The sequence below is a fragment of the Sinocyclocheilus grahami genome, unplaced genomic scaffold (assembly GCF_001515645.1).
Source record: "Sinocyclocheilus grahami isolate Dianchi unplaced genomic scaffold, SAMN03320097.WGS_v1.1 scaffold1248.1, whole genome shotgun sequence".
Classification (NCBI taxonomy): domain Eukaryota; kingdom Metazoa; phylum Chordata; class Actinopteri; order Cypriniformes; family Cyprinidae; genus Sinocyclocheilus; species Sinocyclocheilus grahami.
Genome location: NW_015506427.1, coordinates 98,304 through 126,126, shown reverse-complemented (window position 1 = coordinate 126,126; position 27,823 = coordinate 98,304). Strand labels below are relative to the sequence as shown.

Sequence of the window (27,823 nt, the reverse complement as noted above, 5' to 3'; positions counted from 1 at the left end):
TTGAGGGTGAGTACTTCATGGGCTAATTTTCATTTTTGGGTGAACTAACCCTTTAAGCGTACACACACTCTAAGATCAAATCTGAGCATACGCACTCTTTATAAATGAGGCCCCTGATCTCTATATTTCCTTCCCAGCAGTGGTCAGCTGTTGATACTGTCATCTGCAGCTCTTAATGTGAAGCGTTAAAATCTTTAGTGAGGGAGTGAAACAATGCGCCACATTTTTAGAGTATATAGCGTCAAAAGATTATTACCATAAATTACCCTTAGTGCTTTGAGGAGTGTACTGCTCCATTGTTTTGATGCACTTCTCACATTAAACAGTAGAAATGGTTAAATGGTGCTACTGTTGTCTTTAGGTTTCACAGTCCAGTTGGAACCAAGAACCAGAAGACGGTCTGCTATTTGAGGACCCTAATGTAGACTGTCATATAGGACAACACAACAAAAAATGACTGTCTTCACCTTTAATGAAGCCTGTGAGATGCGGTTTGAGAGATTAAATGATCTGGTCAGCTGTGATGTCTCTGGACTGACAGTCATTTGACTCATAAAGCAGGAACATCACAACAAACGCACAATTAGACCTTCTAATCTTTTGCTTTACACATACACCTTCCATAACTTATACATTTTCATGACATCAATGTATAAATCTAAATAACTGAATCTAAAGTAGTTGGCATTTCTCGTTCACTTAACATGTAATTTTATACAATATCTGACAAGATCTGAGAGACACTGTTAACAGTGAATAACACCACTCACCCCAAAATTATTGCAAATATTACAAAATTATACCCAAGGTCAGAAGGCCATACAAATAAGGAAAATATATGTAAGCATTTAGAGAACTGAACTGGTGTGGTCTTGTCTAGTTGTGTTCTGGTACGGTCAGTAAAGCATCCTCTGGATCTCTGTCCACATCCACATTCTGAAACATCACAACATGATGATCAGTATCACACAAATCCACATCTCAAACAAAGACAGGAGGCTGCTAAAAAGTAGAGGATAAAGTGTGCTTAAATTAACATTTGTAAATGCATCTTTGTCATGCATTTGTAAATTCCCTTCTCTAATAATGAAGGATGTACCAAATACTGTTGTTATATGTTCATGCAAGATTACAAATCTGATTAATATAAACTGTATTTACACAAACACATCATTATGGTGCACTTTCAGATGACCATTCAGAGTCCATTCACGTGTTAAGATTGGATTGTTAGAAACATTCATGAATTTAAGTAAAGATGAAAACATGTTTTGGGAGTCACTACAGAACCTGTGACATTACCTGTATTTGTGCAGCGCAAACAACATTACTGCATGTAAAAACACATACAGCACTGAGTGGAAACAAGATTCAATTTGTTTTGTTGAGTGGAAATTTCAGAATGGCATCTGTACCAGGAGTGGAATCAAGGGCTAAACTGTCAACTCAAAACCAGTCTTTGCTGTCTGATGCATCAAAAACTAGTCAGGGCACAAATTGTTGCATCAAAGTGTGCTTCAGTGGGACAGAACACGAAATGCAGGGTACAGCCCATGTTAAACCGTCTTCAGAACCCCAGTGCTCTGAATCTGCTTTCTCCGCTCACACAACTTTTTGGTTCTTCCAGAAGTCAGATATTGTGGAGGCTTTAAATTGTGGATGTTTTTGCAAAAAAAAGTTGACCCAGGAGCAAAGCGTCTTCATATTTATACTAGTTGCAGACAAAGACCCAACCATTTGGTGCAGCACAGGATCATGGCATGACTCTTTTCACAAGCGCTGACAAACTTGTTAAAAGCAAACCGATACAAAATACAAAGTCTTGAATGTAGACGTATGGAACGATATTCCGGACAATTTTCAAATAGAATAGCAAATTGTATTTTCAATTGCGTTTTCAATATGTGGACGCATAAATTGTGACATAATCCAAATGCAATTGCAAATACAATTTGCTATTCTATTTGAAAATTGTCCGGAATATCGTTCCATATTGACGAGAACAGGCAGCTGCGATGAAGGAAAGGAGTGAAAAAGAGCTGTCAAATCAGACAACTTCTAGACATTACCTACTGGCAGTTTTAGTATCATATTGAGACTATCTTTTAATTATTTATTTATTTGTGGTTTTTTTTATATTTCAATATTTGTTTTTGAACAACAGTTAAAAAAAGTATTACCCATTTATTATCATTATTTATTTATTACTGAATTAAAATATTTCTTTCAAAAGCTACTTTTTGTATTATTTAGCACACTTTATATAATCATTTAGCCAAAATTGATGTGTGATTAATTCATTTTGATTTGCAGATTAATTAATTAATTTACATTTAAAAATTTAAATCTACATATAGACGTCTTCCCAATTTCAACTGCTTTTTTTCATCAGAAATCTTATTATCTGTAAATATCTGTATGAACATAAAAAGATCCAGAGCGGGGGTTAATATCAGAAGTAGCAGTCAGTATGTGGTGTGTCCAGGGTTTATGTACTACTTTGCATCTCATCTTAATGAACTGAGAAAGATTTGCCAGTTGTTGCTGTGAGATGTAACTTCACTCTTCCACCAAAGCACTTGCAAGTCTTCAAACCAACGTGATCTCATGATAATTCGTATGTATTTGACGTAAAATGTGGTTCTATAAAACGTACATTTACGTACGTTTTTACAGGCACTAAAACGTACAGTACTTACGTATTTTAAGAATTTAAACGTACAAAACTGACGTATTGACGACACCTAAAAATTAATCCTTATGAATACTGAAATTGCGGCATTCATTTTATTAGTTTTTAGTTGTCATATGAATTACCTTGTTTTCAATTGCATTATTAAATTGTTTAACGTTACTCATTTACTTATGTATAAACATGAGACCAGGCTGCTCAAACACATCTGGGGGTTCATATGTGGTCTGGCATTACAAGGACGACCAGCTGTCCTTCCCTGTAGCACTGTCTTACTTTACATTACAGACAATGCAGTTTATTGCTCTGCAGTTCTCATGCCTCCTGCAGCAGGGCCAATGAATGTTCACACAGGTGAGTAGAAACCATGAATATATTTCCTCTGCTGTTTTTCAGTCAGTAGAAGGTCTCTTTACTGTCCTAAGTTATTGTAACTGTGACATAAATGTTCAACTAAACCAATATTCTCTTAAGGACTGTTTTACAGGTATATGCTCAATAATTGTTTATGGTAACCAGCATGAAAAACACTATTTAAACATTTTCTAATAAAGATCTGTAAATCTTATTTGGATTTTACAAAATTATCTGTCCAAGTAAATCAATTGTTTGTGGTGCCTCTAATTAAAAATGGTAAGGGCACAGTCAAAGTTCAGTTTCTGACTGCAAAGGATTTATGTGGAATCTAATTTGTCACAATTCAACTTTTGCACAAGCTGGCACTGAAAAACTGTGAATTGGCCTGCACAAAGCCTAGACCTGAACCCCATTAAACACCTCTGGTAACACCTTAGTTTAGGGACCAATTCTCTCTATTAACTAGTTGCTTATTAGCATGCATATCACTAGCATATTGGCTGTTTATTAGTACTTATAAAGTATATACTGTATTAATCCTACCAGCAAATTAAAAGTTTATTCAGGAAAAAGTCATAGTTAATAGCCAGTTTATAGTGAGAATTGGTCCCCAAACTAAAGTGTTACCCACCTCTGGGATGATTTGGAGAAATGAGCAAGGCCCCATAATCCAACATCAGGACTGACCATCATATAACCTATAACATGAATGGGAATATACAGTAAGAGGATAAACAGAAAAGACATTCATGTTTAATCAGTTTGCTCATACTATACTGTATTCTGAATACTGCCCATCATAGACTGCTATGGATTAAAACACACACTTTTTTTCCCTCAAATAATTTCCCAAAACTTCTTAGATGTACAGTTTTTATTCTATTTTAGTAAATTTCCAAACTGTTTTTGTAACATTAGGAGTTGACTTTTCAAAACTTGCGGTCATGCTTGTTATGGTTGTAATTTTGGTTGTACATGCATGTAGTATATGACTGAATATATGACTGTAGTTGACCTTACCTTAACCCTAAACCTATACCCATCACTAACTAACTAAATAAATAAAACAAAATAAACCAACTGGTATTTTTAAGCCATCTGGTTTATGAGGACACAGGAAGTACCCTTATAACACAGTTGAGTTCTCATAAACCATGTATTCAAGTACACACACACACACACTTTGAACATTGTTGTTAGCATTTTAAATAATTCTTATGCTGTAACAAGTATTCATTATATTTACTGTAGTTATCTGTTGTGGAAAATTTCAAACCATTTGTATTTAATCTATATCTATAAATAAGATATACCAAATTATTCTCTGATTAACCATTAAGATAAATTGGATTAATTCACAGTCAAATGTATTATTATTATTATTATTATTATTAAATTAGATGTAAATAAAGATGAAGCACTTCTTAAATGTAGATGGAAAAGCTTTGTACTAATAAGTGAACTGAACGCGCAGACATTTTGGAAAAAACTGCATTGCTGAAGATCCGTTGGAAAATTAGTACTAAGGGATTTGAAAATAGCAATTACTTGTTAAAAAAAAAAGAAAATACCAAAGCAAAATAAATAAATAATTGGCTGCTCTTTACTAGATAAACAGTATGAAAGTATTACTGTGCTCACCACAGGTCTGTCTCTGTGTGTGTTTACTGCTTCAACATTCAGGAAAATGGACTCAACTTCACAGCCTGAAAATACATAAGAAAATCAGATCATGTTATGATCTAACTGATCTATATGTAAAAAGCTATATTTCAGAAGAGAGTGAGAGAGTCTGACCATAGGCAACAGGAGTGAGTTTCATCACCGTATGCAGAGGACACTTCAGATAAGGCAGCTCATCTGGAGGAACATCAGGACAGAGTGGTCATTAAAACAAATGTACATGCACACCCTAGACTGACAGTTTTCTATCCAAGCAATTTAAGAGTAAAATGTTGTAAATATCAGTGACATGCAAGATGTGTGTGAACTTGAACTTCTTACCTGGATTTCTGTATTGATTAATCATACAATATGGTTTGACCAGAATTATAGACAAAACACAATCTGACTAATTACACACAAGCAGTTGTACTGTTACATTTTTTACTGAAGACATTGACTAAGCATTTACCGTGCATACTTGAAAATGTGAGTGAACCCCTGATTTTAACAACTTGTGGATCCTCTTTAGCAGAAACACAACTTCTACCAAATTTTTCTTGTAGCTGCTTATAAAACATACACCACATTGAGGATACATTGGGGTAAAGGCACAGAGTGGGGTCAACGAGTGCAGGCGCATAAGAGTGTGTAAAAAGTCACCAGTGCAATCCAATGTTCAGTCACATGAATATGTAACTAGACGAGCAACAGAGAGTAGATCTTTACTCCCCAATGCTAAAATGAACTTTCTGAGACGTACAGTACTATATAGGGCAATGAAATCATGGTAATATTTTCATTAATTATTATAACACGGAAAAAAGATTTTAGAAGGCAGGTGAAGGCACTCACTATTATTGTATTTATAGATAGTTGAGGCATAAGAATTCATTGAATGAGAAATAAATTTTATAGTAGCGACAGCCCCAAAACATTACTGCTCTTGAGGAATGGGCCAAAATACCAGCAACCGTGTGTGAAAACCTTGTGAAGACTTACAGAAAATGTTTGACCTCTGTCATTGCCAACAAAGTGTATATAACAAAGTATTGAGATGAAATTTTGTTATTGACCAAATACTTATTTTCGACCATAATTTGCAAATAAATTCTTTAAAAATCCTACAATGTGATTTTCTGGATTTTTTTTCTCATTTTGTCTCTCATAGTTGAGGTATACCTATGATGAAAATTACAGGCCTCTCTCATCTTTTTAAGTGGGAGAACTTGCACAATTGGTGGCTGACTAAATACTTTTTTTCCCCACTGTATATATTAAAAGGTGGAAGAAATGTTTAAATTGGTGCTCATGGAATGTGAAAAATGTATTTAATATTTTTATATGTACGTAATAATGTATGAATTTGAAGTCTGTGGACCCCAGGAAGACTAGCAGTGCTCTTGGGCATAGCTAATGGGGATCCAAATAAATGAACAAATATCAGCAGAGGTGGACAAAGTACACAGTTCCATTACTTGAGTGAAAGTACAGATACTGCTGGTCAAATATTACTCCATTACAAGTGAAAGTTGTAAAGACAGATTTTTACTGACGTAAAAGTACAGAAGTACTTAAGTGCCTAAATTAAATTTCCTTTTTTATGTCAATGCACTGCTTTATTATTGTTGTATGTAATACTTGCAATATCAACAATAATAATATAATAATCCAATTGTAATACTTGCAATACATTACGCCTACTGAATGCACTGACTAATTACACACAAGCAGTAAAGGCACAGAGTGGTGTATGTTTTATAAGCAGCTACAAGAAAAAATTTGGTAGAAGTTGTGCTTCAGCTTAAGAGGATTCACAAGCTTGTAGTATATCTTTGCAATAAAGAGCTTTTAGAATGTTAAAAACCTATAGAAATGAAACAAGTGAGTTGACAAAAAACCAATACAATTTATTTAACACTCCTAGCCACCCCCACAAAAGTAGCATGGTAGTGATCTCACACAGCTCTGGCAGACAGTGCACACATCTACGTGTAGCCATTTATACACATTTGAACCGAGTGGACACTGAAACTGCTGTAAATACAGAGTGATAAGGAAGAAAGAAAAATCAAACCTGCTTTAAAACCCAGAGACCATACAAATAATAAATAAATTATTATTTTTCCAAAGCATTGTTTGAATTGCGAACGTAGCTGCTCAGTGAAGGCTTTAAAACCAAGCGGAATCTTCTGCCTCCTAGTCGCTCCCGCTTCACAGCGAGCGGGACTCGTGTTTTGATTTCTGCAAATCAGTTTGGTTGAATGCAAAGACGTGATTATTGATCGTAAGCACAACATCCAGCTAGAAAACATACTATCTACCTTTTACTATTTGCAATAGTTGGACCGAGACTATGGAATATCCTTCCTTTATCTGTGAAAGCTTCAAATTATGTCTATGAGTTTAAAACTAAATTGAAATCTTATTTTCTTATTGGCTTTTTAAACTTTGTATGTTAAATTATCTTTTGAGTTTACTGATGTTATTCTTTTTACTGGTTTTTATTTTATTTGTACATCACTATGGTCAACTGCTGTTGTTTATCGGTGCTTAATAAATACAAATACCTGAGGGAAGATGTATTTTACTTTTGTAAGTTAATGTTGTTAAATAGAGAAACTACATTATACATTTTTAAAATGTCTATAACTTCTAGCGCATTATAAGAAGAGCAGTAAAAAGCCCTTTCAGTTGTGAGTGATAGGCCTATTTAATTTTATTTGCTGGGCTGTTGCTGATTTGTACGATTATTATTCGATAATATTGTTCAATTTATGTACATAATTGTTTGCCTCCTATGGGATTATGACGTGCGCATCAGGGGTGATTCTAGGATTTTCATTTTAGGGGGGGCTCAGCCCCAAATGAGAATAGCTATAATAATAAAAAATAATAATGAATAAATAAAAATAAAAATAAATAAATAAAATAGTTTGACGAATTGGGTAGGGTGGTATACTAAACTTATTGCAGTATTCCACTGTATTGCATAGATGGTTATAGCATTTGAGTAATGAATAAGCCAAATACAAGTCTTTCTAATCTCTCTCTCTCTCTCACACACACACACACACACACACACACACCTGTTTACTCTACAAACACGAAATTATACTGTTTGCATTTCTACAAAGCTTTTTCTTTAGCTCAAGTATACAAACCTCTTTCTATGCTCAAGTACTGTCTGTCACTGTCTTTTTAATCAGCTCTGTGCATTGCTGTATGGTTAATCCACATGCACTGTAATATGTTTAATACTGAAAATTATTCAGTATGATTTCTCCTCCGTGACATTTTGTAAACTCTATTTATGACAAAGAACTGCACAGATACAGATATTATAACAATCTATCGATAAAACACACATCTTGTCCTCTGTTTCTCGCTCTGCGCCACCGCGATTGAAGAACGCGCTGAAAGACGGAGCGGAGCCGAAGTCTGCCGCCGTTTTCATATGAAATTTAAAGGGAACTGAGGTTGGTAGGGGGGCCCCCAAAGCTGCGTTAGCCCAGGGCCCCGCAAAGGCTTAATGCAGCACTGTCCACCTCTGCATATTAGCACATATAATGCCAAGCATAGGATGGAGTGGCGTAAAGCACACCACTAGACTCAGAAATGATGGAAATGTGTTCTGTGGAGTGAAGAATTGTGCTTCTGTTGGGCTAGTCTGGGCTTGGAGAACAAGCCTGACTGCACTGTGCAGTTTAATGTGCCCCATGGTGACTGAAGAGTTTGTTGTTTGACAGGAATCTGTGAATTTTCGGAAGGACAGACATTCTTCAGTAAGGGAACAACCGGATGCCGAAACAGCTGATGCTGGAGCAAGTTAAGCACTGCTCTGGTGGTTAATTCACATATTAAATAGGTTCAGTCCTCCCTAAAAAGAGATTTATGAACTTCCCTGGTGGCAATTTTAAAAGAACTTATGTGGAATAGTTCAAACTGTGTCCCAAGTCTACTTCTTTGTTAATGAGGTAATTAGGCTGTGGTAATTGTCACAAATTAGGCTGTAATTGGGTTGGCTTTCTAGGCTGGGGTTAAATCCTTCTTTCAAGCCTGAATGAATAAGGGAAGTCTTTATTTGGATAGTTTTTTAGCTTGTTTTGTAGCTCGTGAGGAAATAATGATAGGCCTAATGATCAATCCTAAGTAACAAACACCAGGGTACATGGATAGGAATAGTGGCAGTGCGGACTTGAATAAAGATCACAACACTTTTTAATCAATACAGAAATCCAGGTCGTTCCAAAGGGTTCACAAACTTTTGATTGCAACTGTACAGCTCAAGGATTGTTGAGTAATGTTCCAGTAGTATGTTCTGAAAGATTTTCTTTACCTGAGGTTTTGTCTAGGAAGTACGCCAGCAGACAGCGCATGACAGCCTGATGACATATGACCAGAACGTTCTCCTGCCGCTCAAGCTCCATAATTACAGGCTCTAAACGCTGAACCAGATCCTCATAGGACTGAACACACACAAATTCACACAAGCATTGCAATACAAATAAAACAAGGATAAAAACACCTTACTGTCATTTCAGATCAATTGTCTACCTGGCCTCAAAAACATTTCAAAGGATAGCTCACCCCACCCTCCCAAATGTGAAGACAAAACATTTTGATTGCCTCCTGGTTGCTGGCTGCAGTACAGGGGCCCATTCTTCGTACGTCACATTACATCTGAGATGATTTGAAAGATGCCAGATCTTCTAATCGTGATAACTGATCACTGACTAATTTGGTTCTTCAAACGAATTTGTGGATTTGATTAAAATATCTGGATTAAGTTGTCTAAGATTGCTGCGCATTCTCGTGTTCCGTGAAAAGTAAAAAATGATTTACATTATTAACAAGTTAATGTTGGTGATCAGAGAGATAATAACGTCACTAATTAAAGACTATTTTAAAATAACAGGGAGGTATAATTTGCATACTGGAGCATAATTATCATAATTAAAAACTAAACCCAGAGTCATTCGCATTATTTGTCGTTGAAATTTATGCATCATCAAAGTTCAATAAATTACCCACAAGAGATAACAAAAATGCAAACTTCAGCAGTGAACCAACAACATTTACTACTGGCGAGTAACCTATAAATTCCTAATTTTTCTTGCTACAACATATACTCACTTCACCCTTTGGATAGCGGTACCGGTATTTGTCTTGGTCTCTGAGAGCAAACTCCTCAGTAAAGTGATCTTGAATCTCTTCGTAAGTCATCTCCTCACACACACCCTGCACATGAACACATGACAAATATCTCTCATGCAAGAAGACAAACACACTCTGCAAAAGAACCAAAACAAAGGGCTACTGCCTGGGGATGCAAATCAGCAACTGCTGACAATGTCATATGTGTGACTAGAAACAGGACTAGACTCACAGCATCAATCTCGTTCAGTGCTTTCCACTGTTCATAAGGCACTCCGATTGCCTCTGCGGTCTGGATCGTTCTCCTCATGTGACTGGTCCAGATCTTCAGATCCAGGATGCACTGACCCCTGATGTATGTGCCTAGAGCTGCAGCAAACTGACAAAAATAGGTCTTCTGTTTTTCAGCTTGTTGCTGTGCAGAGGTTATGAGTGTTTCTAGGGCATTGCCATGTAATTTTTTATGGGTGGCATGAGAGGGGACCAGTAAGGTGGTTTACTGCTCCAGTCAAATGAGTCCACCCCAAATCTCTATACTATTATAGTTAGGGTTTAGGGCAGTCAAAGTAAAATTCAAACATTCATCAAATTTAAGATAAAAATGCACAAACGAATGCAAAAACGTATGATGTGATGCTCTAAAAATATGTGAATTAAGATTAGATTAGATAGACTTTATTGTCCCGAAGGAAAATTGTCTTGGACACATACTTAATACAATACATATACACGCATGCACACACACAATACCTACAATACATACACAAACTGCCATCGACCAACCAGTTGCACACTACCCATCATACAACACACCTGTAATCGTCATAATAATAAGATTCATAGGAGAAAAAAAAATCATAAAATATACTTGATTATCGTTACAATTAAAAACACCGTTATGGGGGCAAACCTCCGGCTGACTTGTCATTTAAAGCTTTGATGGACAGAGGGACGAAGGAATTCTTAAAGCGGTTAAGCCTGCAATAAAGCGTCTTCCTGAGGGAAGAAGCTGATACTCAGGGTGGAGGACATGGGTGGGATCTGAAATAATTTTTCGGGCCTGTCTGATGATAGTTTCAGCAAAGACAGCCTGAAAGTGTGGGATGCTGCTTAACTCCCATGATTTTCATGGCTCTCTGTGTTAACCGTGTAATCTGTGCTTTCAGCTGTACACTGAGATTGGCAAACCAGGCAGAGATACCATACCGCAGAAGGCTCTCAATTACAGCATGATAGAAGAGAAGCAACACTCTGGTTAACACCAAATACCCTCAGCCTACGTAGAAAGTGTAGTCACTGTTGAACCTAAGAACAGTTGTTTTCTACCTGAACACTCCATGTCAGTTTGTTATTAGTTTGTATGCCCAGCTATCTGTAGGAATCAACCTTGGCTATGTTCTGGTCATTGATGGCCACTGGTAAGTGTTCTCCAATGGATTTGGGATCAGACACCATCTCCACTGTTTTCTTAGAGTTGATGATGAGAAATTGCTTGTCGCACCACTGAACAAAGTTCTGAACCTCATGCAACGGAATCTGATGTATCTAATATGAGACCCAGGACAGCTGTATCATCAGAGAACTTAATCATGTAATTGTTAGCAGTACTACATGTACATTCATTAGTGTACAGTGTGAACAGTGTACACTAATGTGTACATTGAGACTTTTCTTACAACTCTCAATTCAAACATGCCTCCAACATACTCTTTAGGCAAGGGGTGCAGAGTTTAGCTTTAACCCTAATCAAACACACCTGATCCAGCTAATCAAGTCCTTCAGGCTTTTTTGAAAACTACATGGTATATGTGTTGGAACAGACCCCTACAGGAACTGAATTCTGCACCCCTGCTTTAGGCAGATTTGAGGTTATCAATTACATAGCCATAACCCACTGACAGTGTACAACTCAAGGATCCCAACTTTGCACATATTTTGCACAATCTGACGTAAATAGATGTAAAGTTCCCTTTTGAGGGAACTCGCACTGCGTAAGAAAATAGCGATGCAAGTACATCGGGTGTTATGGGAAGTGTTCCCTGTTCCAGTTGTCCTATTTAATGCAGCCTAAAAATCCTTTAACAGATTTAAATAATAGAAATGTGTAAGTGCGTTATGTGTAAGCAAGGTTAAAGAGATGGTGACAGAGTGTGTCTGCCTCCCGAACAGTGTTAGGTAGGTTAATACAGAGTTTGGGCACTAAATAGGAAAAGGATCTGAAGAGGATCTATGACTTCTGGAAGCACCTCTTTTAGGAACTTAGATGGAATAGGGTCTAACATACATGTTTTTGGTTTAGATGATTTAACAAGTTTATACAATTCTTCCTCTCCTATAGTAGAGAATGAGTAGAATTGTTCCTCAGGGGATTGTTCCTCAGATCTAAGAGCGGCTGACATCTTGGCAAATTTAAAAGTGCTAGCTAATGCTAAACGTAAATTCAGTAAGATTGTTATTCACGCCAGTGCTAATGATGTTCGACTTCACCAGTTGGAGATCACTAAAAATAACATTAAAGAAGTGTGTGAACTTGCAAGTACAATGTCAGACACTGTAATATGCTCTGGTCCCCTCCCTGCTTACCGTGGTGACGAGATACATAGCAGACTGTCGTCACTCAATGGCTGGATGTCTATGTGGTGCTCGCAGAATAACATAGACAATTGGACGGGTTTTTGGGGCAGACCTGACCTGTTGAAAAGAGATGGTCTTCATCCCTCCTGGGGTGGTGCCACTCTTCTCTCTAGAAATATGGCACATAGTCTTAGAGTTTGCACTTGACTAACTGGGGCCCAGGTCAGGAAGCAGACAGACTGGCTAACCCGACCATCTGCTTGCCGCCTCACGTCACAGAAATCAGTTCATTCTCAGCACACAGAGACTCTTTCACCTAGATATCACACTATAGAGACTGTGTCTGTTCCTCAAACTAGAAAATACAAAAAATATCCAAACCAATTTAAGAGTAACAATTTAACTGATGTTCAACAAATAAAAAAATTATATAATACAGAGAAACAAATTATAAAGCTTGGATTATTGAATATCAGGTCCCTTTCTACGAAAGCGATTTTTGTAAATGATATGATCACTGATCATAACCTAGATGTGATCTGTTTGACAGAAACCTGGCTAAAACCAGAAGATTACATTATTTTAAATGAGTCTACCCCACAAGATTACTGTTATAAACATGAGCTGCATCCAAAAGGTAAAGGGGGAGGTGTTGCTATAACTATATATAGGTGTTGTATAACTCCTGAAGTAATGGTGCTTCATACAACATTATCCAAATAAACAAGTGTTAATGATAAATCCCCTGTGATGTTTGTACTTGCTACTGTATACAGGCCACCAGGGCACCATACAGACGTTATTAAAGAATTTACTGATTTTCTATCAGAGTTAGTGCTGGCTGCAGATAAAGTCTTAATTGTTGGTGATTTTAATATCCATGTTGATAATGATACAAATGCAGTGGGATCAGCATTTCTAGACATTCTGAGCTCTATTGAGGTTAGACAACACGTGTCAGGTCCTACTCATTGTCGAAATCATACTCTATATTTAATACTGTCACATGGAATTGATGTTAACGGTGTTGAAATTCTGCAGCAAACCGATGATATCTCAGGGCCCGTATTTATCAAGCCTCTGAGAATTACTCTCAAGAACGCTGCTAAGAATTGACTTAAGTATAAACAATTCTTGGCTCAAAGCTGCGCTTAAAAGTTAGTTATCAAGCATCTCAGTCATAATTTAAGCGAAGTGTAGGACTAAATCTTAAGTGTCAGTCTTAGAGATGATTCACGACACTTTGCTGTGCCACAAACAGGATTTTGGATGACGAAATATGCATGGACCAATCACTGAATAGATTTCCTTATTTAAGAATATTCTCAGATAAATTCACATTGAATGGTTAAATTCCTAATAGGAGTTTACATTCAACACACATTTGACAATAAAGAATTTTCAAGAGAATACATTATGGTAAGGAAACGAATTGTCATCACAACCTTCAATTTAGGGTTGTGCCGGTAGACGAGAGTATCGTGTATCAACGATAGTCAGAGATCACCAGATGAGCCCTGCGATATGCTTGTTGCTGATTCCTTTGACGACAGCAAGACGATTATTATTATTATCCGTCAAAAATATAAAAGCACCAAAAGTTGGTTAAATGACCATGGTGTTGGTGTGCTTGACTGGCCAGCAAACTCACCAGACCTGAACCCTATAGAGAATCTATGGGGTATTGTCAAGAGGAAAATGAGAAACAAGAGACCAAAAAATGTAGATGAGCTGAAGGCCACTGTCAAAGAAACCTGGGCTTCCATACCACCTCAGCAGTGCCACAAACTGATCATCTCCATGCCACGCCGAATTGAGGCAGTAATTAAAGCAAAAGGAGCCCCTACCAAGTATTGAGTACATGTACAGTAAATGAACATACTTTCCAGAAGGCCAACAATTCACTAAAAATGTTTTTTTATTGGTCTTATGAAGTATTCTAATTTGTTGAGATAGTGAATTGGTGGGTTTTTGTTAAATGTGAGCCAAAATCATCACAATTAAAAGAACCAAAGACTTAAACTACTTCAGTCTGTGTGCATTGAATTTATTTAATACATGAGTTTAACCATTTGAGTTGAATTACTGAAATAAATTAACTTTTCCACAACATTCTAATTTATTGAGATGCACCTGTATATGTTTGCCTACCTACAGGGCCTGAAATTTGGTGTAAGGTTGCGGGTATTGTGTACAATATTAATAATTCCAGCAAGTGCCGAGTTCATAATGCGGTAAATTACCACTTCCATTAACTTAAGTACATAGAGAGAGAGAGGAGAAGGGTATTCCCCCCAATATCCTAATATTCTTGAAATATTTAACCAAATGTATTTCAATATATTCTAATTTTCAAGTTAAAAATTTGTGTTCCATTAAGTTTTGGATGCTGCTGATACAGCAGCTTATTCACTGAAACCGCCGCGGCCCAGCAAAGAGACGTGCTTTTTCGTGTGTGTGTTTTTTCTTTTGAAAAAGTTTCCCTGGAAATACTTCCCTATTTCACAGTCACACAGAGACTGTGTCTGTTCCCCGAACTAGAAAATACAAAAAAACGTCCAAACCAATTTAATAGTGACAATTTAATTGATGTTCAACAAATAATAAACAGATGTAATACGGATAAGCAAATGATAAAGTTTGGCTTATTGAATAGCAGGTCCCTTTCTACGAAAGCACTTTTTGTAAATGATATATACATTATGGTAAGGAAACGAATTGTCATCACAACCTTCAATTTAGGGTTGTGCCGGTAGACGAGAGTATCGTGTATCAACGATAGTCAGAGATCACCAGATGAGCCCTGCGATATGCTTGTTGCTGATTCCTTTGACGACAGCAAGACGATTATTATTATTATCCGTCAAAAATATAAGTGCCTATCTTTAGTGATTGCAGTGCATAGAGCCGCTTCAGAAACTTGCCACAGCGCGGCTGGTGAGTAGCCGTGATCAGCTCCGGTGGCCGTGTCGGAGCCATAACGCACCGCAGACGTGTGCAGTGTAAATAAGGGGTAAGAGATTTATTCATGAAACAGTGTAGGTAGCTTCACTGATTATAACGGGAGTGTTTTTAAAAATATCAGGTCCCTTTCTACAAAAGCATTTTTTGTAAATGATATGATCACTGATCATAACCTAGATGTGCTCTGTTTGACAGAAACCTGGCTAAAACCTGATGATTACATTATTTTAAATATTCTACCCTCCAAGATTACTGTTATAAACATGAGCCACATCCAAAAGGTAAAGGGGGAGGTGTTGCTACAATTTATAACAATATTTTCAGTATTTCCCAGAGGGCGGGCTTCAAGTATAACTCGTTTGAAATAATGATGCTTCATATAGCATTATCCAGAGAAACAAGTGTTAATGATAAATCCCCTGTGATGTTTGTACTGGCTACTGTATACAGGCCACCAGGGCACCATACATACTTTATTAAAGAATTTGCTGATTTTATATCCGAGTTAGTGCTGGCTGTAGATACAGTTTTAATTGTTGGTAATTTTAATATCCATGTTGATAATGAAAAAGATGCATTGGGATTTAACCCCTCTATTGGGGTTAGAAAACACGTGTCAGGACCTACTCATTGTCGAAATCATACTCTAGATTTAATACTATCACATGGAATTGATGTTGATGGTTTAATTATGTAGCCAAGCGATGATATCTCATATCATTATCTAGTCTTGTGTAAACTTCATATAGCTAAAACTGTAAATTCTACTCCTTGTTACAAGTATGGTAGAACCATCACTTCTACCACAAAAGACTGCTTTGTAAGTAATCTTCCTGATTTATCCCAATTCCTTAGCATATCCAATATTTCAGAAAAACTTGATGATGTAACAGAAACTATGGACTCTCTCTTTTCTAGCATTTTAGATACGGTTGCTCCTTTACGCTTAAGGAAGATTAAGGAAAACAGTTTGACACTGTGGTATAATGAGCACACTTGCGCCCTAAAGAGAGCAGCCCGGAAAATGGAGCGTAGCTGGAGGAAAACAAAACTAGAGGTATTTCATGTTGCATGGCGGGAAAGTACCCTATCCTTAGTGATGAATCTACACAGACCTATCCTACAAAAAAAAAGCATTAAAAACTACTAGATCTGATTACTTTTCGTCTCTTTTAGAAGAAATAAACATAACCCCAGGTATTTATTCAATACAGTAGCTAAATTAATGAAAAAATAAAGCACTAACAGGTGTTGACATTTCCCAACAGCACAGCAGTAATGACTTTATGAACTACTTTACTTTCAAGATCGATACTTTTAGAGATAAAATTGTAAACATGCAGCCATCAGCTACAGTATCGCATCAGATAGTGAACTATAGATCCCCTGAAGAACAATTCTACTCATTCTCTACTTGAGGAAGAATTGTATAAACTTGTTAAATAATCTAAACCAACAACATATATGTTAGACCCTATTCCATCTAAGCTCCTAAAAGAGGTGCTTCCAGAAGTCATAGATCCCCTTCTGACTATTATTAATTTGTCATTGTCATTAGGATATGTCCCCAAAACCTTCAAACTGGCTGTTATTATGCCTCTCATTAAAAAACCACAACTTGACCACAAAGATCTAGTTAATCCAATCTCGAATCTCCCTTTTCTGTCAAAGATACTAGAAAAGATTGTATCCTCACAATTATATTCCTTCTTAGGGAAAAATGGTATGTGTGAGGATTTCCAGTCAGGATTTAGACCGTATTATAGTACTGAGACTGCTCTCATTAGAGTTGCAAATGACCTGCTCTTATCATCTGATCATGGTTGTATCTCTCTATTAGTGCTACTGGATCTTAGCGTTGTGTTCAACACTATCGACCACAACATTCTTTTGAATAGATTAGAAAACTTTGTTGGCATTAGTGGAAGTGCATTGGCATGGTTCAATTCATACTTATCTGACCGCCATCAATTCGGAGTACTGCAGCTATTTAAACATCTAAGCTGCAATAATAATAATAAAAGTACGTGCAAGCACCGAATTCATCATAAACAACAAAGATGCAGTGTAAGAGATTAATTGTGCAGTGTAGTCAGATTTTTTATTATCGGGAGTTTTAGCGAGATTAAACTGACCTTTTTAATAGCCTAATGTTGAGAGTTCTTTACTCACTTTCTGTACACAGTTTATTCCATGTTTTTTTATTATTATTATTATTTTATTTTACAAGAGAACTTGCAAAGTCTTGATTTACAACTAATGCGTAAAATAGGGAAAAAAATTGCATAAACGCATCTCCGACTGTTTTGTCTGTGTAGCCTATAAGAATAGGCCTATGTCATGCAATAACGGTTTTAATATATTCTATACAATAACATTGTTAACTGTTTTTATTTATAACATCTGCTGCTTTGCTTCTGTGAAAATGAATAGACATCAGCCTTAAACTTTGTTTTTGTCATTTACATTAGTTTTATTTGTATAGTGTAAAATACACTATATATTTTTGTGTCAGTACATTAATGGCACATTTGAGCAGCATTAGTAAACTGTAAATATAAAAGAAATGCCAAATCACATGCAGGTTTATTCCTACTTTTGGAAACCTAATTGTTTTATAATTACTATTAGGCTATTATTTTTATTAATATTATTATTATTTCTATCGTGACAACTCTCGGATATGACAATGTTAATGTATTTGGTCTTTGCTGTAGTTGTAGATTATTATTGCTGCTGCTGCTGCAAGCAAGTATGGGAAATTGCTACTGCCAATACATACGCCTATATGGTTCTGTGACTTTAAAACACACTGCTGCTGCACAAATAGCATAATAACCCGTAGTAGATCTATACAGCTGGAGCTGGGGAAGATGGAGGGCTTCAGAGGAACTCTGAAAGCACGCTGTGAAATGCTCTAGTGAATGCTAACCAGTATTTACATGTAAAGCAGCAAGCTCTTTGGCTGTGTATGCGATTTGAATCAATCAACTTGTGCCAAGTAGTTTAACGCTAGTATTGCTAGTAGTAACAATAAACATAATAATTCCTTAAAACGTTATAGCCAGCAATTCAGCCTGAAAGCCCTGCTCAACACTATTTGCATTATTTTAAATCAGATTTAAGCTAACCTTCATTCCTCCTGACGAGAGGCCGGAATCACCTCCGATACGCCCCAAAAGGTTGAGTTCACTCTCTCCATGACGACAGAGGTAGATAGTGCGAGGTGTGACATGGATGTTCATCAGATAGTAGACGATCCTGCTCTGAATATGATCTTGGACCTGATTAACCAGGTACCTGCTGCCCACGTTAAAGATCTTAATGTATGACAGGTTCCTGTGGACACAGAGAGAGGACAGTAATGATGAGGACTTCCACTACAATCATGTCAAACAACAGATGTTTGTTAAATTCACTCAGGTTGACAATGCTTCACCTGTCTTTGTCATCATCTAAAGGAACGTATGTGAGTTTGTAGCAGTCTATTCTCTTAAGGAAGTCAGTCACAGCCTCCTCTTTATCACAGTTAACATAATCAGGGCTGCTCAGCTTCACTTGCTGTAGATAAACAAAGGTTGTTTTTTTTAAAGAATTGCTTACAAAACAAATATATACTCCAATACAGACAATCGACCAGGTAATATTTTAAAATGATGCACCTCATTACAAAGCAACTCACACATACAGCCACAATAATACACACAGATCAATAATTAAAACGAGAAACAAATTAAACAATTTTTTTTATGATATACTCATATTTCTTCACCTTGATGTTTTCTGCAATGATTTCTGGGTCATCACAAAGAGACTCAACAAAAAACACCTACAAGAAAGACAACCCTAATTTAAAAGTTATATATTGCAGAAATATTTTCTAAATATACTCTAGAAATTAGGTCGGAATTTGGTAACACTTTAGATTAGTAAGCATTATTCACTATTAACTAGTTGTTTATTAGCATGCATACTGGCTGTTTATTAGATCTTATGAAGAACATCTTAATGCATGGCCATATTCTAAATTCCTTAATCCTACCCAATACCTAAACATACAAGTGCCTTACTTACTACCAACAAGCAGCAAATCATAAGTTTATTCAGGGAAGCCTCTTAGCTAACAAGTGAACACATGTTCTAATGTCCCTAATCTAAAGCGTTCCCATTAATTTGATGAATATTAATTCATCAGTTCACTTTTTTCACTCACTTTATAGCCGTTCTCTTTAGCAAAGGTGAGGATCACCTCTCTACGTTCTCTTGTTGTGTTGGTCGCATCGAACACCTGAACATAAATGTGCTGAATTAGTCATAACATCATTAAAAACCTTTCACATACACTACCTATCAAAAGTTTGGAATAATTTTAGAGTTTCTGGCTGCTGCTTAAAAAATATACTGTTTTCAACACTGATAATAATAAGAACCAAAATAGCTTTAAGCAGCGATTAGGGGCCAAGCACAACAGAGGGAAAATGAAGAGCTGGGCAATGGCAGGGAGCATCAGTCCAACTGAAAATTTGCAAATAAAGACACTAAATAAAACGGTTGAAAACCCATCAATACAACAACTTGTAATATGGCATCATTATATGACTACTAGTGGCCGACAGACAAAATAGGTGATGTTCGAAAAACATATACTATGGGATTCTGTGGGACCCAGGGAATAAAAACAGAGATTCAAAATTGTTCAGCTGTTCAACTTGGTTTGCTGTACTGACTTCTAAGGAGACCTTAAAAATGTAAATTTTTCACATCTCTTGTCCAATATGTGGCACTGTGCCGAAACTGCTCACGTACCATCAGGTCATGGTTGTTATAACCAAGTTTGAACTGAATAAGCTAAAGCATTGCAGAAATATAGCCTCACTGTGATTGTGGCATGCTCTTCATCAAATTCCTTGATAGACTATATGAGAATGGTTTTGTCTATTGAAAATCTTTTAATAACTTTTTGCCAGCATGGTATAAAGATGATCTGAGCAACTTTTGGTGAAAACTGGACAAGCCGGAAAGTAGGTTTTTCAGAAAATACAATTCTGTATGGTTCAAAAGTTAATAGCATAAACATGACTGCAACTTTGGACAGTTGGTGACATTAAAGGGTTTGAGTGAGAAACTCCAAATTTGCTGTGGTAAATTTTCAGAATCTGTCCTCTTTCTGTTTGCATTCTATGGGCGGTCAAACTTGAGAGAGGAAGAAGAAGAAGAAGAAAACTAGTAAATACAATAGATGCCTATACGCACCTTTGGTACTTGGCCCCTAATTATCAATAATTAAGCACCAATAATAAATTATATTAACTGAGCACCAAATCAGCATATTAGAATGATTTCTAAAGCATCATGTGACACTGAAGACTGGAGTAATGGCTGTTTAAAATTCAGCTTTGCCATCACAGGAATGAATGTTACATGTTAATGTATAATAAAAAAAAGAAAACTTACTGTTTTCACTGTGTTTTTAATTAAATAAATGCAGCCTTGGTGAGCATAAAAGACTTCTTCCAAGCATTTGGCAAGGGGTATATAAACATACGGGAGCATTAAACTACTATAATAACACGTATTGCCTTACCAACTTTAGTGTTAATTGTTCAGAGAAAGATAGTGTCTATACATCCCTTCTCAATTCATCGATTTCTGTAGTAACATCAGTAAATTGTCCATGTTGAGGTGAGCATGTGTGTGTATGCTGTCACTTACTGCCACTTGTCCATGATCCTGAGTGAAGTAACAAAAGACGTCCTTCAACGCCACCAGAGCACAAGTTCTAAAGCACACAGTTTACAAAAAAAACAAACACCAAAAATGTGCACAATCGTACAATACAGTTGATACAACAGTTAGTTCTGCTGCTCATATCTGATTGGGTGAATGGTATACTGATATAGGGTGAATTCCAGCAAGTGAGCATCCCTACTCACTACAAAAGGCAGAGCCCCTCAAGCAGAAAGTCAATGGAAGTCTAGTGTAACTGGCTCTCAGTGGTGGAGATTGTTCAGAGACCCTTTCCGCAGCTTACATTACATTATTACAGTAATACAGTAATAAAAAAGTCTCTAATAAAGTGACTGTCTTTATTAGAGACTCACAGTATAATTTACTCAACTTATGGATTCAGGACAAATACTGCCACAGTGTATTGACTCAAAGGTGAACTTTGGTCGAATCATAGCCTTTCTGATATTCAGACAAACAGCTTAATAACTCTTGTTTAGGTGATACTGCTTAGATAAAACACTGATGTATAAAATGTGAGTTTCTCACTTGCGAATTTTCATGGCCTCTTCATTGTCTGGACGGAAGAATTCAAAGCTCTTATAGGTGCGTACAGCATCTCTGCGGTACTGTCCAACGTTAAACACTGTTAAAATAGTTTCACATCAGTGATCATGTATAGTACAAGAAAGAATGCTCTATGACAGTACCACAGTTACAACAAAAACATATATATTTCTAATATCTACCAATATATTAGCCAGAAATTACATGTATCGACCACTAACTGTGCTATTTGGTCAGTTAACAGAAACAGATTTCCAAAGTTTTCCAGCTTAAATATGTTTTGTAATTATAAATACATTTGATTTTGATGGCTGCAAAACACTCCAAAAAAGTTGGAACAGAGGCAAAATAAAAGTGAAAAGGTTATCCACCTCATTTTTCCCGTAAGAGCAGGCGTGGCCATTTTGTACCATATTATTTTAATATGGTATTATCCTAATTATGAACACACTGGTTTGTAGTGAAAACCGTTTTACCCTTTACTGCACTTTGTTATTCTTCTCGTTATTTCTCTACAGCGGTTAATGAGCCGGAAGTCTTGCACACTGACAGAAAACGGCTTACTTCCACACTGAAAAATAAGGTGGATAGAATATCCAAATTAATCTGTTGAAACAGTCCACAATAAGAAGGTGAAATGGTAATACGGAAGGGGATCATATTTGGGTGTAAATGGCACATCTCAGTCTTTGCCAGCAAAGCCACTTTGCCAAATTTCATGGGATGAGTGTCAAACAAATTAAAAAAATCACATTTCTCAATGCAAAATGGCAAAGAATTTAGGTCTTTCACCAACTACCATACATAATATTGTGAAAAGGTTCAGGGAATCCAGAGAAATCACAGTACATGCAGGGCAAGGCAGGAAACCTCGGGTGTGACCTTTGAGCCCTCAGATGGCATTGCATAAGAAACCGTCATGCGGTGTTAAATATAGCCACATGGGTTCAGGAGTAATTCAGTTGCTTTACCACAGTCTGCCGCTGCTTCAAGAAATGCAACTTCAATCTCTGTTATGCAAGTATACATCAAATGCAGCTCTGGACCAGAACTCATCTCAAGATAGTCAGAAAGACTGTGGAAATGAGTGCTGTAGTAATGAGTCCAATGAGTAATGACTCCACATTTCAACTTGTTTCCGGGAAAAATGGATTTCGAGTTCTCAGTCCCAAAGACCAAAGGGACCATTCAGACTTTCATCAGCGACAGAAGCAAAAGCAAATGTCTGTCATGGTATGGGGGTCTTTCCTGGGAAGTCCATGGTTGTTAGATCAAGACAATGCTAGTTCTCAGTCTGCATGTGCTACAACAGCAAGGTTTTCTAAACATGTGGATGGCCAGCAGATCTGCCTCTAATTGAAAATGTATGGCCCACCATGAAAAGGAGAATCAGGCAATAACAACTACGGACTGATGAGCAGCTGAAGTCTTATATCAAGCAAGATTGGACAACAATTTTGCATGCAAAACTTTAACAATTAGTATAGTGTAGTATTAGTGTTTATTCTCAAACAATTAATCATAGTAATTAAAAGGACAGTTGATGTGACAGAGTGCTCCATTTCTTTAGAGTATGCTGCAGCCATCAACATCAAAATTAGTTTATATTTACAAAATACAATTAAGTTGGTCAGTGAAAACTTTGGAAATCTTTTATTTGTATGTTTGTCAATTTAATAAAGGTTAAAGAGAATTAACAAATCACAGATTCTTGTTTTTTATTGCATTTTACAACTTTTTTAAAATTGAGGTTGTAATGTTGCTTGATTTTGTGCTTTGCCTGCTAATCTGATTAATTGATTCATTCATATAATGTTTATACAGTATGTATAATAATTCTCACCCCTGGTGGGAACTCCAATCCAGTTGAGGTAACGTGTGAGTTTCTTTGAGATGTAGGTCTTTCCTCGGGCAGGCAGACCAACCATCACAATCATGGTGGGCGAGTTGGTGAACTGTGGTACTGATGCTGAAATAAACACAGACAACATGTCTAAACAAAAAATGCACACTATATATTAGTCTAACATTTCATACATTCATACAGAAACAGACTCATAATTTGATATGTTTTTATAATGGATTTCTTAAACTGATCTCAATGGAGATAGAAGCATTGCTTACACTCCCACTCATTTCATTGTAATTTACATCAGTGAAAATATTGTACTAGTGCCTCTTGTATCAGTGGTCTCTGTGTTTGTTTGTGTGTGCAAAGGGCAGTGAACTGGACTTCAGTGAGGTGAACAGCCCTGAGGACACAAATCGTCACACACTGCATCAAACACCATTAAAAATCACAGAAAACTGATATTTTATTACAAATAATTGCAAACGAATTCTAGTATTAGGAAATATCCTCTGTATATACGATTTTATTTTAAAGCAGTTTCACTATGCAATATACTTTCTTTGTGATCAACTTTTTATCGTCTTTTACTTATAACATCATAACATGATTTAAAAACAAAAACAGACATATAATCAATAATTTAAAGAGTCCAGTCAAAGAGGACAGAGAAAAGGGAAAAAAATATTTATATAATCCTGTATGTTACAGGAAAAATATTGACAAGCATCAATAGTACTTTTTATTAATTCGTGCTGTTGTACATACACAAGTCACTATTTTAAGGAGGCTGTGAATCCAATGTTTTTCAACACATGTAAACTAGTTCTGAAACTATGCAATATACTTTCTTATCTCTCTATTTATATATGACTCTCACTTAGTGTCCCTTAAATATAAAGGTTTTATAAAAAATAGTTTACAAAGGACTAAAGAAAAGTTGTTACAAATGTTTTACAAAGAAGTCTTTAAAAACTTCACTTGGCAAGATGCATTTCTAACAGTGTAATTAACTGATAGCCTACTTTTAAAACTTGATAAGACCACAGAAATAGAGTGAGGGATGAGACAGAGATGTTTCTTTAGACGTATAACTTACAGCCTCTTCTCCGTCTCAACCTGCTGCTCATCCATGGCACCCAGATCTTCTCCAGGGGATTTTGTGTCAGTTCAATTTGTGAGTGATACATATTCACCAATGTGTGTGAGACAGTTGTGTCTGAGTATGGTAAGCGCACAAAGTGACCAGTAGAGCTGAAGTCTTCTATTAAGAATGTATGTGTAGCCTTGTCCAATCTGAAGCCGATGTGCATTTAAACTGGTGAACCTTGATGGAGGAGGTGCATCAAGCACCTGACACAATGTCACACAAAAACAGCCTATCAATATTCACCACAAAACAGGCCAGATCTGAATACAGGGTATGCCACTGATAATAATCATTAAAAATAAGGCACTCTTTCCATCGCCATGGGGGAGAAGTCAATTCATCTTGAATTCCCAGAAATATGAATTAAGTTACGGTCTAATTTTAAATAAATAAAAACCAAAATAATAATAATAATAAAAAAGTAAGTATTTCAAAAAATACTAGTGTACGTGGTTTTTAATGCATTCTGACTTTTTCCCCCATATAGTTGTAACTCAAACAGCAGACAGATGCTCTCTGTCCAGAAGTCAGTGTTTATCCAGAACACATTTGACACATCGGTAAGAAGACACCACAGCCCTGCCAGCACAGATACTGTACCTATTTATGTGTGTACAGGTTTGACTATGCTTGTGAGATGAGGAAATGTCCTCACTAATACAGCGAAACCTGTTAAACACCAACTAGAAAGCAGCACTCATTAAGACCATCACCTACTGGCGGTTTTAGTTTCATATTTAAAGTATCATTTTATTTAAAAAAAATATTTCAATATTCATTTTTAAACCCATTAATGTCCATTTAAAACCCAATTAATCTTATAGCATTTTTTTTATGCAATTCATCCATGCCACCTCTGAACAGTCTGTAAAAAATATACTTAAACACCACTTCAGATTAAACTTTTGATATATTTAAAATATACCCAAGTTTGTGTGTAATTGTGTTGACTCCAAATATTTTTTCAAAAGCTACTCTTTTGTGAACCTTTATATGTGTTTTTTTTCTGGATTCTTTTTTGGTTGGTATTCTGTCTCTATACAGTTAAAATAAACCTTAGACATAAAATTTCAAATTTACATACAAAGAAATTAAGGGTCTGTAATTTTGAAGTGGGCAAACGTACAAAATCAGCAGGGGATCAAATAAATATTTTCCCCACTGTAAACGATCCACCGACTGTGTCTGATTAGTATCAAGCAGACCCCTCTTGGAAGGAGCATAACAGACAAATAATTGGTCAGACTTCCTCCACATGGCAGCTCTGTGGATGTATGTACAGTTAAGATTCTGCTGGTCAGGCTCCTGAAAGGGAGGAGGGCAGAAGGCCTGTAGTACGATGGGCCGTGGCACCGAGGAGGACACTTTAAGGACGTACCCCATCCTGGGGTACAGAAAAGCTTTGGCCAGGCCAGGCACAAAGTCTAGGAAGGAGAGGGCCACTGACAGGGCCTGCAAATCTCCGACTCTCTTCATCGATGAGATGGCTAATAGGAAGACAGTCTTAAGTGTCAGAACTCGATCTGAAACCTCCTCTAATGCTCAAAAGAAGGTTTGCAGAGAGCCTCCAAGACCATGGCCAGGTCCCACGGGGGACATGAGAGCGTACCGGGGGCCTCAGTGGACCGCAGAGGAAACGTGTCACCAGGGGGTGTCTTCCCACAGACTGACCACCAAGAAGTGAGTGGTAAGCAGCTATGGCCACCACGTACACCTTCAGGGTGGAGTGGGTCAACCCTGCAGAGAATCGAGCCTGCAAGAACTGCAGCACCGCTGTGTTGTTGGTGCGCACCAAAACATGATGGCCTCTCAGGTCTAGGAGAAAGTGTTTCAGTGCTCGAAACACGGCCAACATCTCCAGGAGGTTGATGTGCCACTCATGACTAAACCCCAAATGGTGAGGGACACATCCGTCGTTAACGTTACGCGATGACAAGGAGCTCCCAGCACCGGGCCCTGTGACAAGAACCAAGAAACGACGCGGAGAAGCAGCAAACTGAATTCTGTAACCTCTTTTTACAGTCTGCAGGACACCATCGTGAGATATTTGGCAAAGCTTCCATGCTGGCAGAAAATCTACTAAGCCTCTTGAGACTGCTCTCCGGTGTAATAGGAGTGGCTAGTTTGGTGCCCTGAAGTGGAGGACCAGCAGGGAACGAACGCACCAGCCACTCTGGAGACCTCCTTAGAGGCAGCGAGCCTCCCAGAGCTGCTATGTTTCCGGGCAGACACTGAGATGTGCGCTCGCTGGAGACCGCTGAAGCATCGGCGGTGGCAGGGTTAACAGTTCAGCCTGCTGAGGGCAATGAGGAGAAACGGGCACCGTGTAATGAGGCGTACACCGCTCTTCCACAGCGGGGGCTGCCCTCAGAAGCCCTGGAACATAAATATCAGGGCTTCTTGGTCGAAGACTTCTTGGCCAAAAGGACGGTCCTCAGATCGGCCTTTGACCGCGAGCGTTGCCGTGAGCCTTGATCCCCACACGGAGGAGTGCGAGTCGCGAAGCTCAATCTCTGTGCCACTCGGTACAAGGGGTGGGCACACGGCTGGGACTGCTCTCGTCCAAACACCGCCACTTGGTTACGGGCCTCCTGAAACCTGTCGACGGCAGAATTGACGACGTTGCCGAAAAGGCCAGAAGGCGCAAGCGTGGCGTCGAGAAGGAAGACCCTGAAGAAAAGGACTTCTTCATTCCCTCCACCAGATCCATCTGTGATCCCCACGACCGCCGCCGCCGCTCTGCCTCGACAGCAGCGGGGCCTGAGCCACGAGGAATGCTGGCGAGGGCTCGCTCCTTGAAAGAGAACCCTCCGGGAGCGAAGCATCCACAGCGAGCGGCGCTCGCAATGCGCGCAGTCAGCTCCCTTGAGAGCCGACTCGGCGTGCTTCGCTCCCAAGCAAACAACGCAAAGGCTGTGTGTATTCCTGCCCGTGATGTAACGAGGGCAGGGAGAAACACACAGCCTAAACTGATGCTTGCTTTTACCATGCCCGCCCTTGGACTTGTCTTTTGCTTTTGTCATTGCTGCTTTGTTTGTTATAGTGACAGACAACGGTAAACAAGACACACACACACACACACACACACACACACACACACACACACACACACACACACACACAG

General features: G+C 37.6%; 1 protein-coding gene across 1 annotated transcript; it reads right to left on the bottom strand.

Annotated features, from left to right (window-relative positions):
• Positions 1-96: 96 nt before the first annotated feature.
• On the bottom strand, positions 97-24,862 carry LOC107568480 (6-phosphofructo-2-kinase/fructose-2,6-bisphosphatase). Its single transcript, XM_016254448.1, has 14 exons — positions 24,649-24,862; positions 23,544-23,669; positions 21,683-21,779; positions 21,119-21,185; positions 19,620-19,694; positions 19,179-19,235; positions 18,846-18,967; positions 18,538-18,745; positions 10,101-10,247; positions 9,848-9,952; positions 9,051-9,180; positions 4,847-4,909; positions 4,691-4,755; positions 97-936 (listed from the first exon to the last, which is right to left on the bottom strand). The coding sequence occupies exons 1-14, from the start codon at positions 24,860-24,862 to the stop codon at positions 877-879; spliced, it is 1,536 nt and encodes a 511-aa protein (XP_016109934.1). The 3' UTR covers positions 97-876.
• Between the last annotated feature and the right edge of the window lie 2,961 nt (positions 24,863-27,823).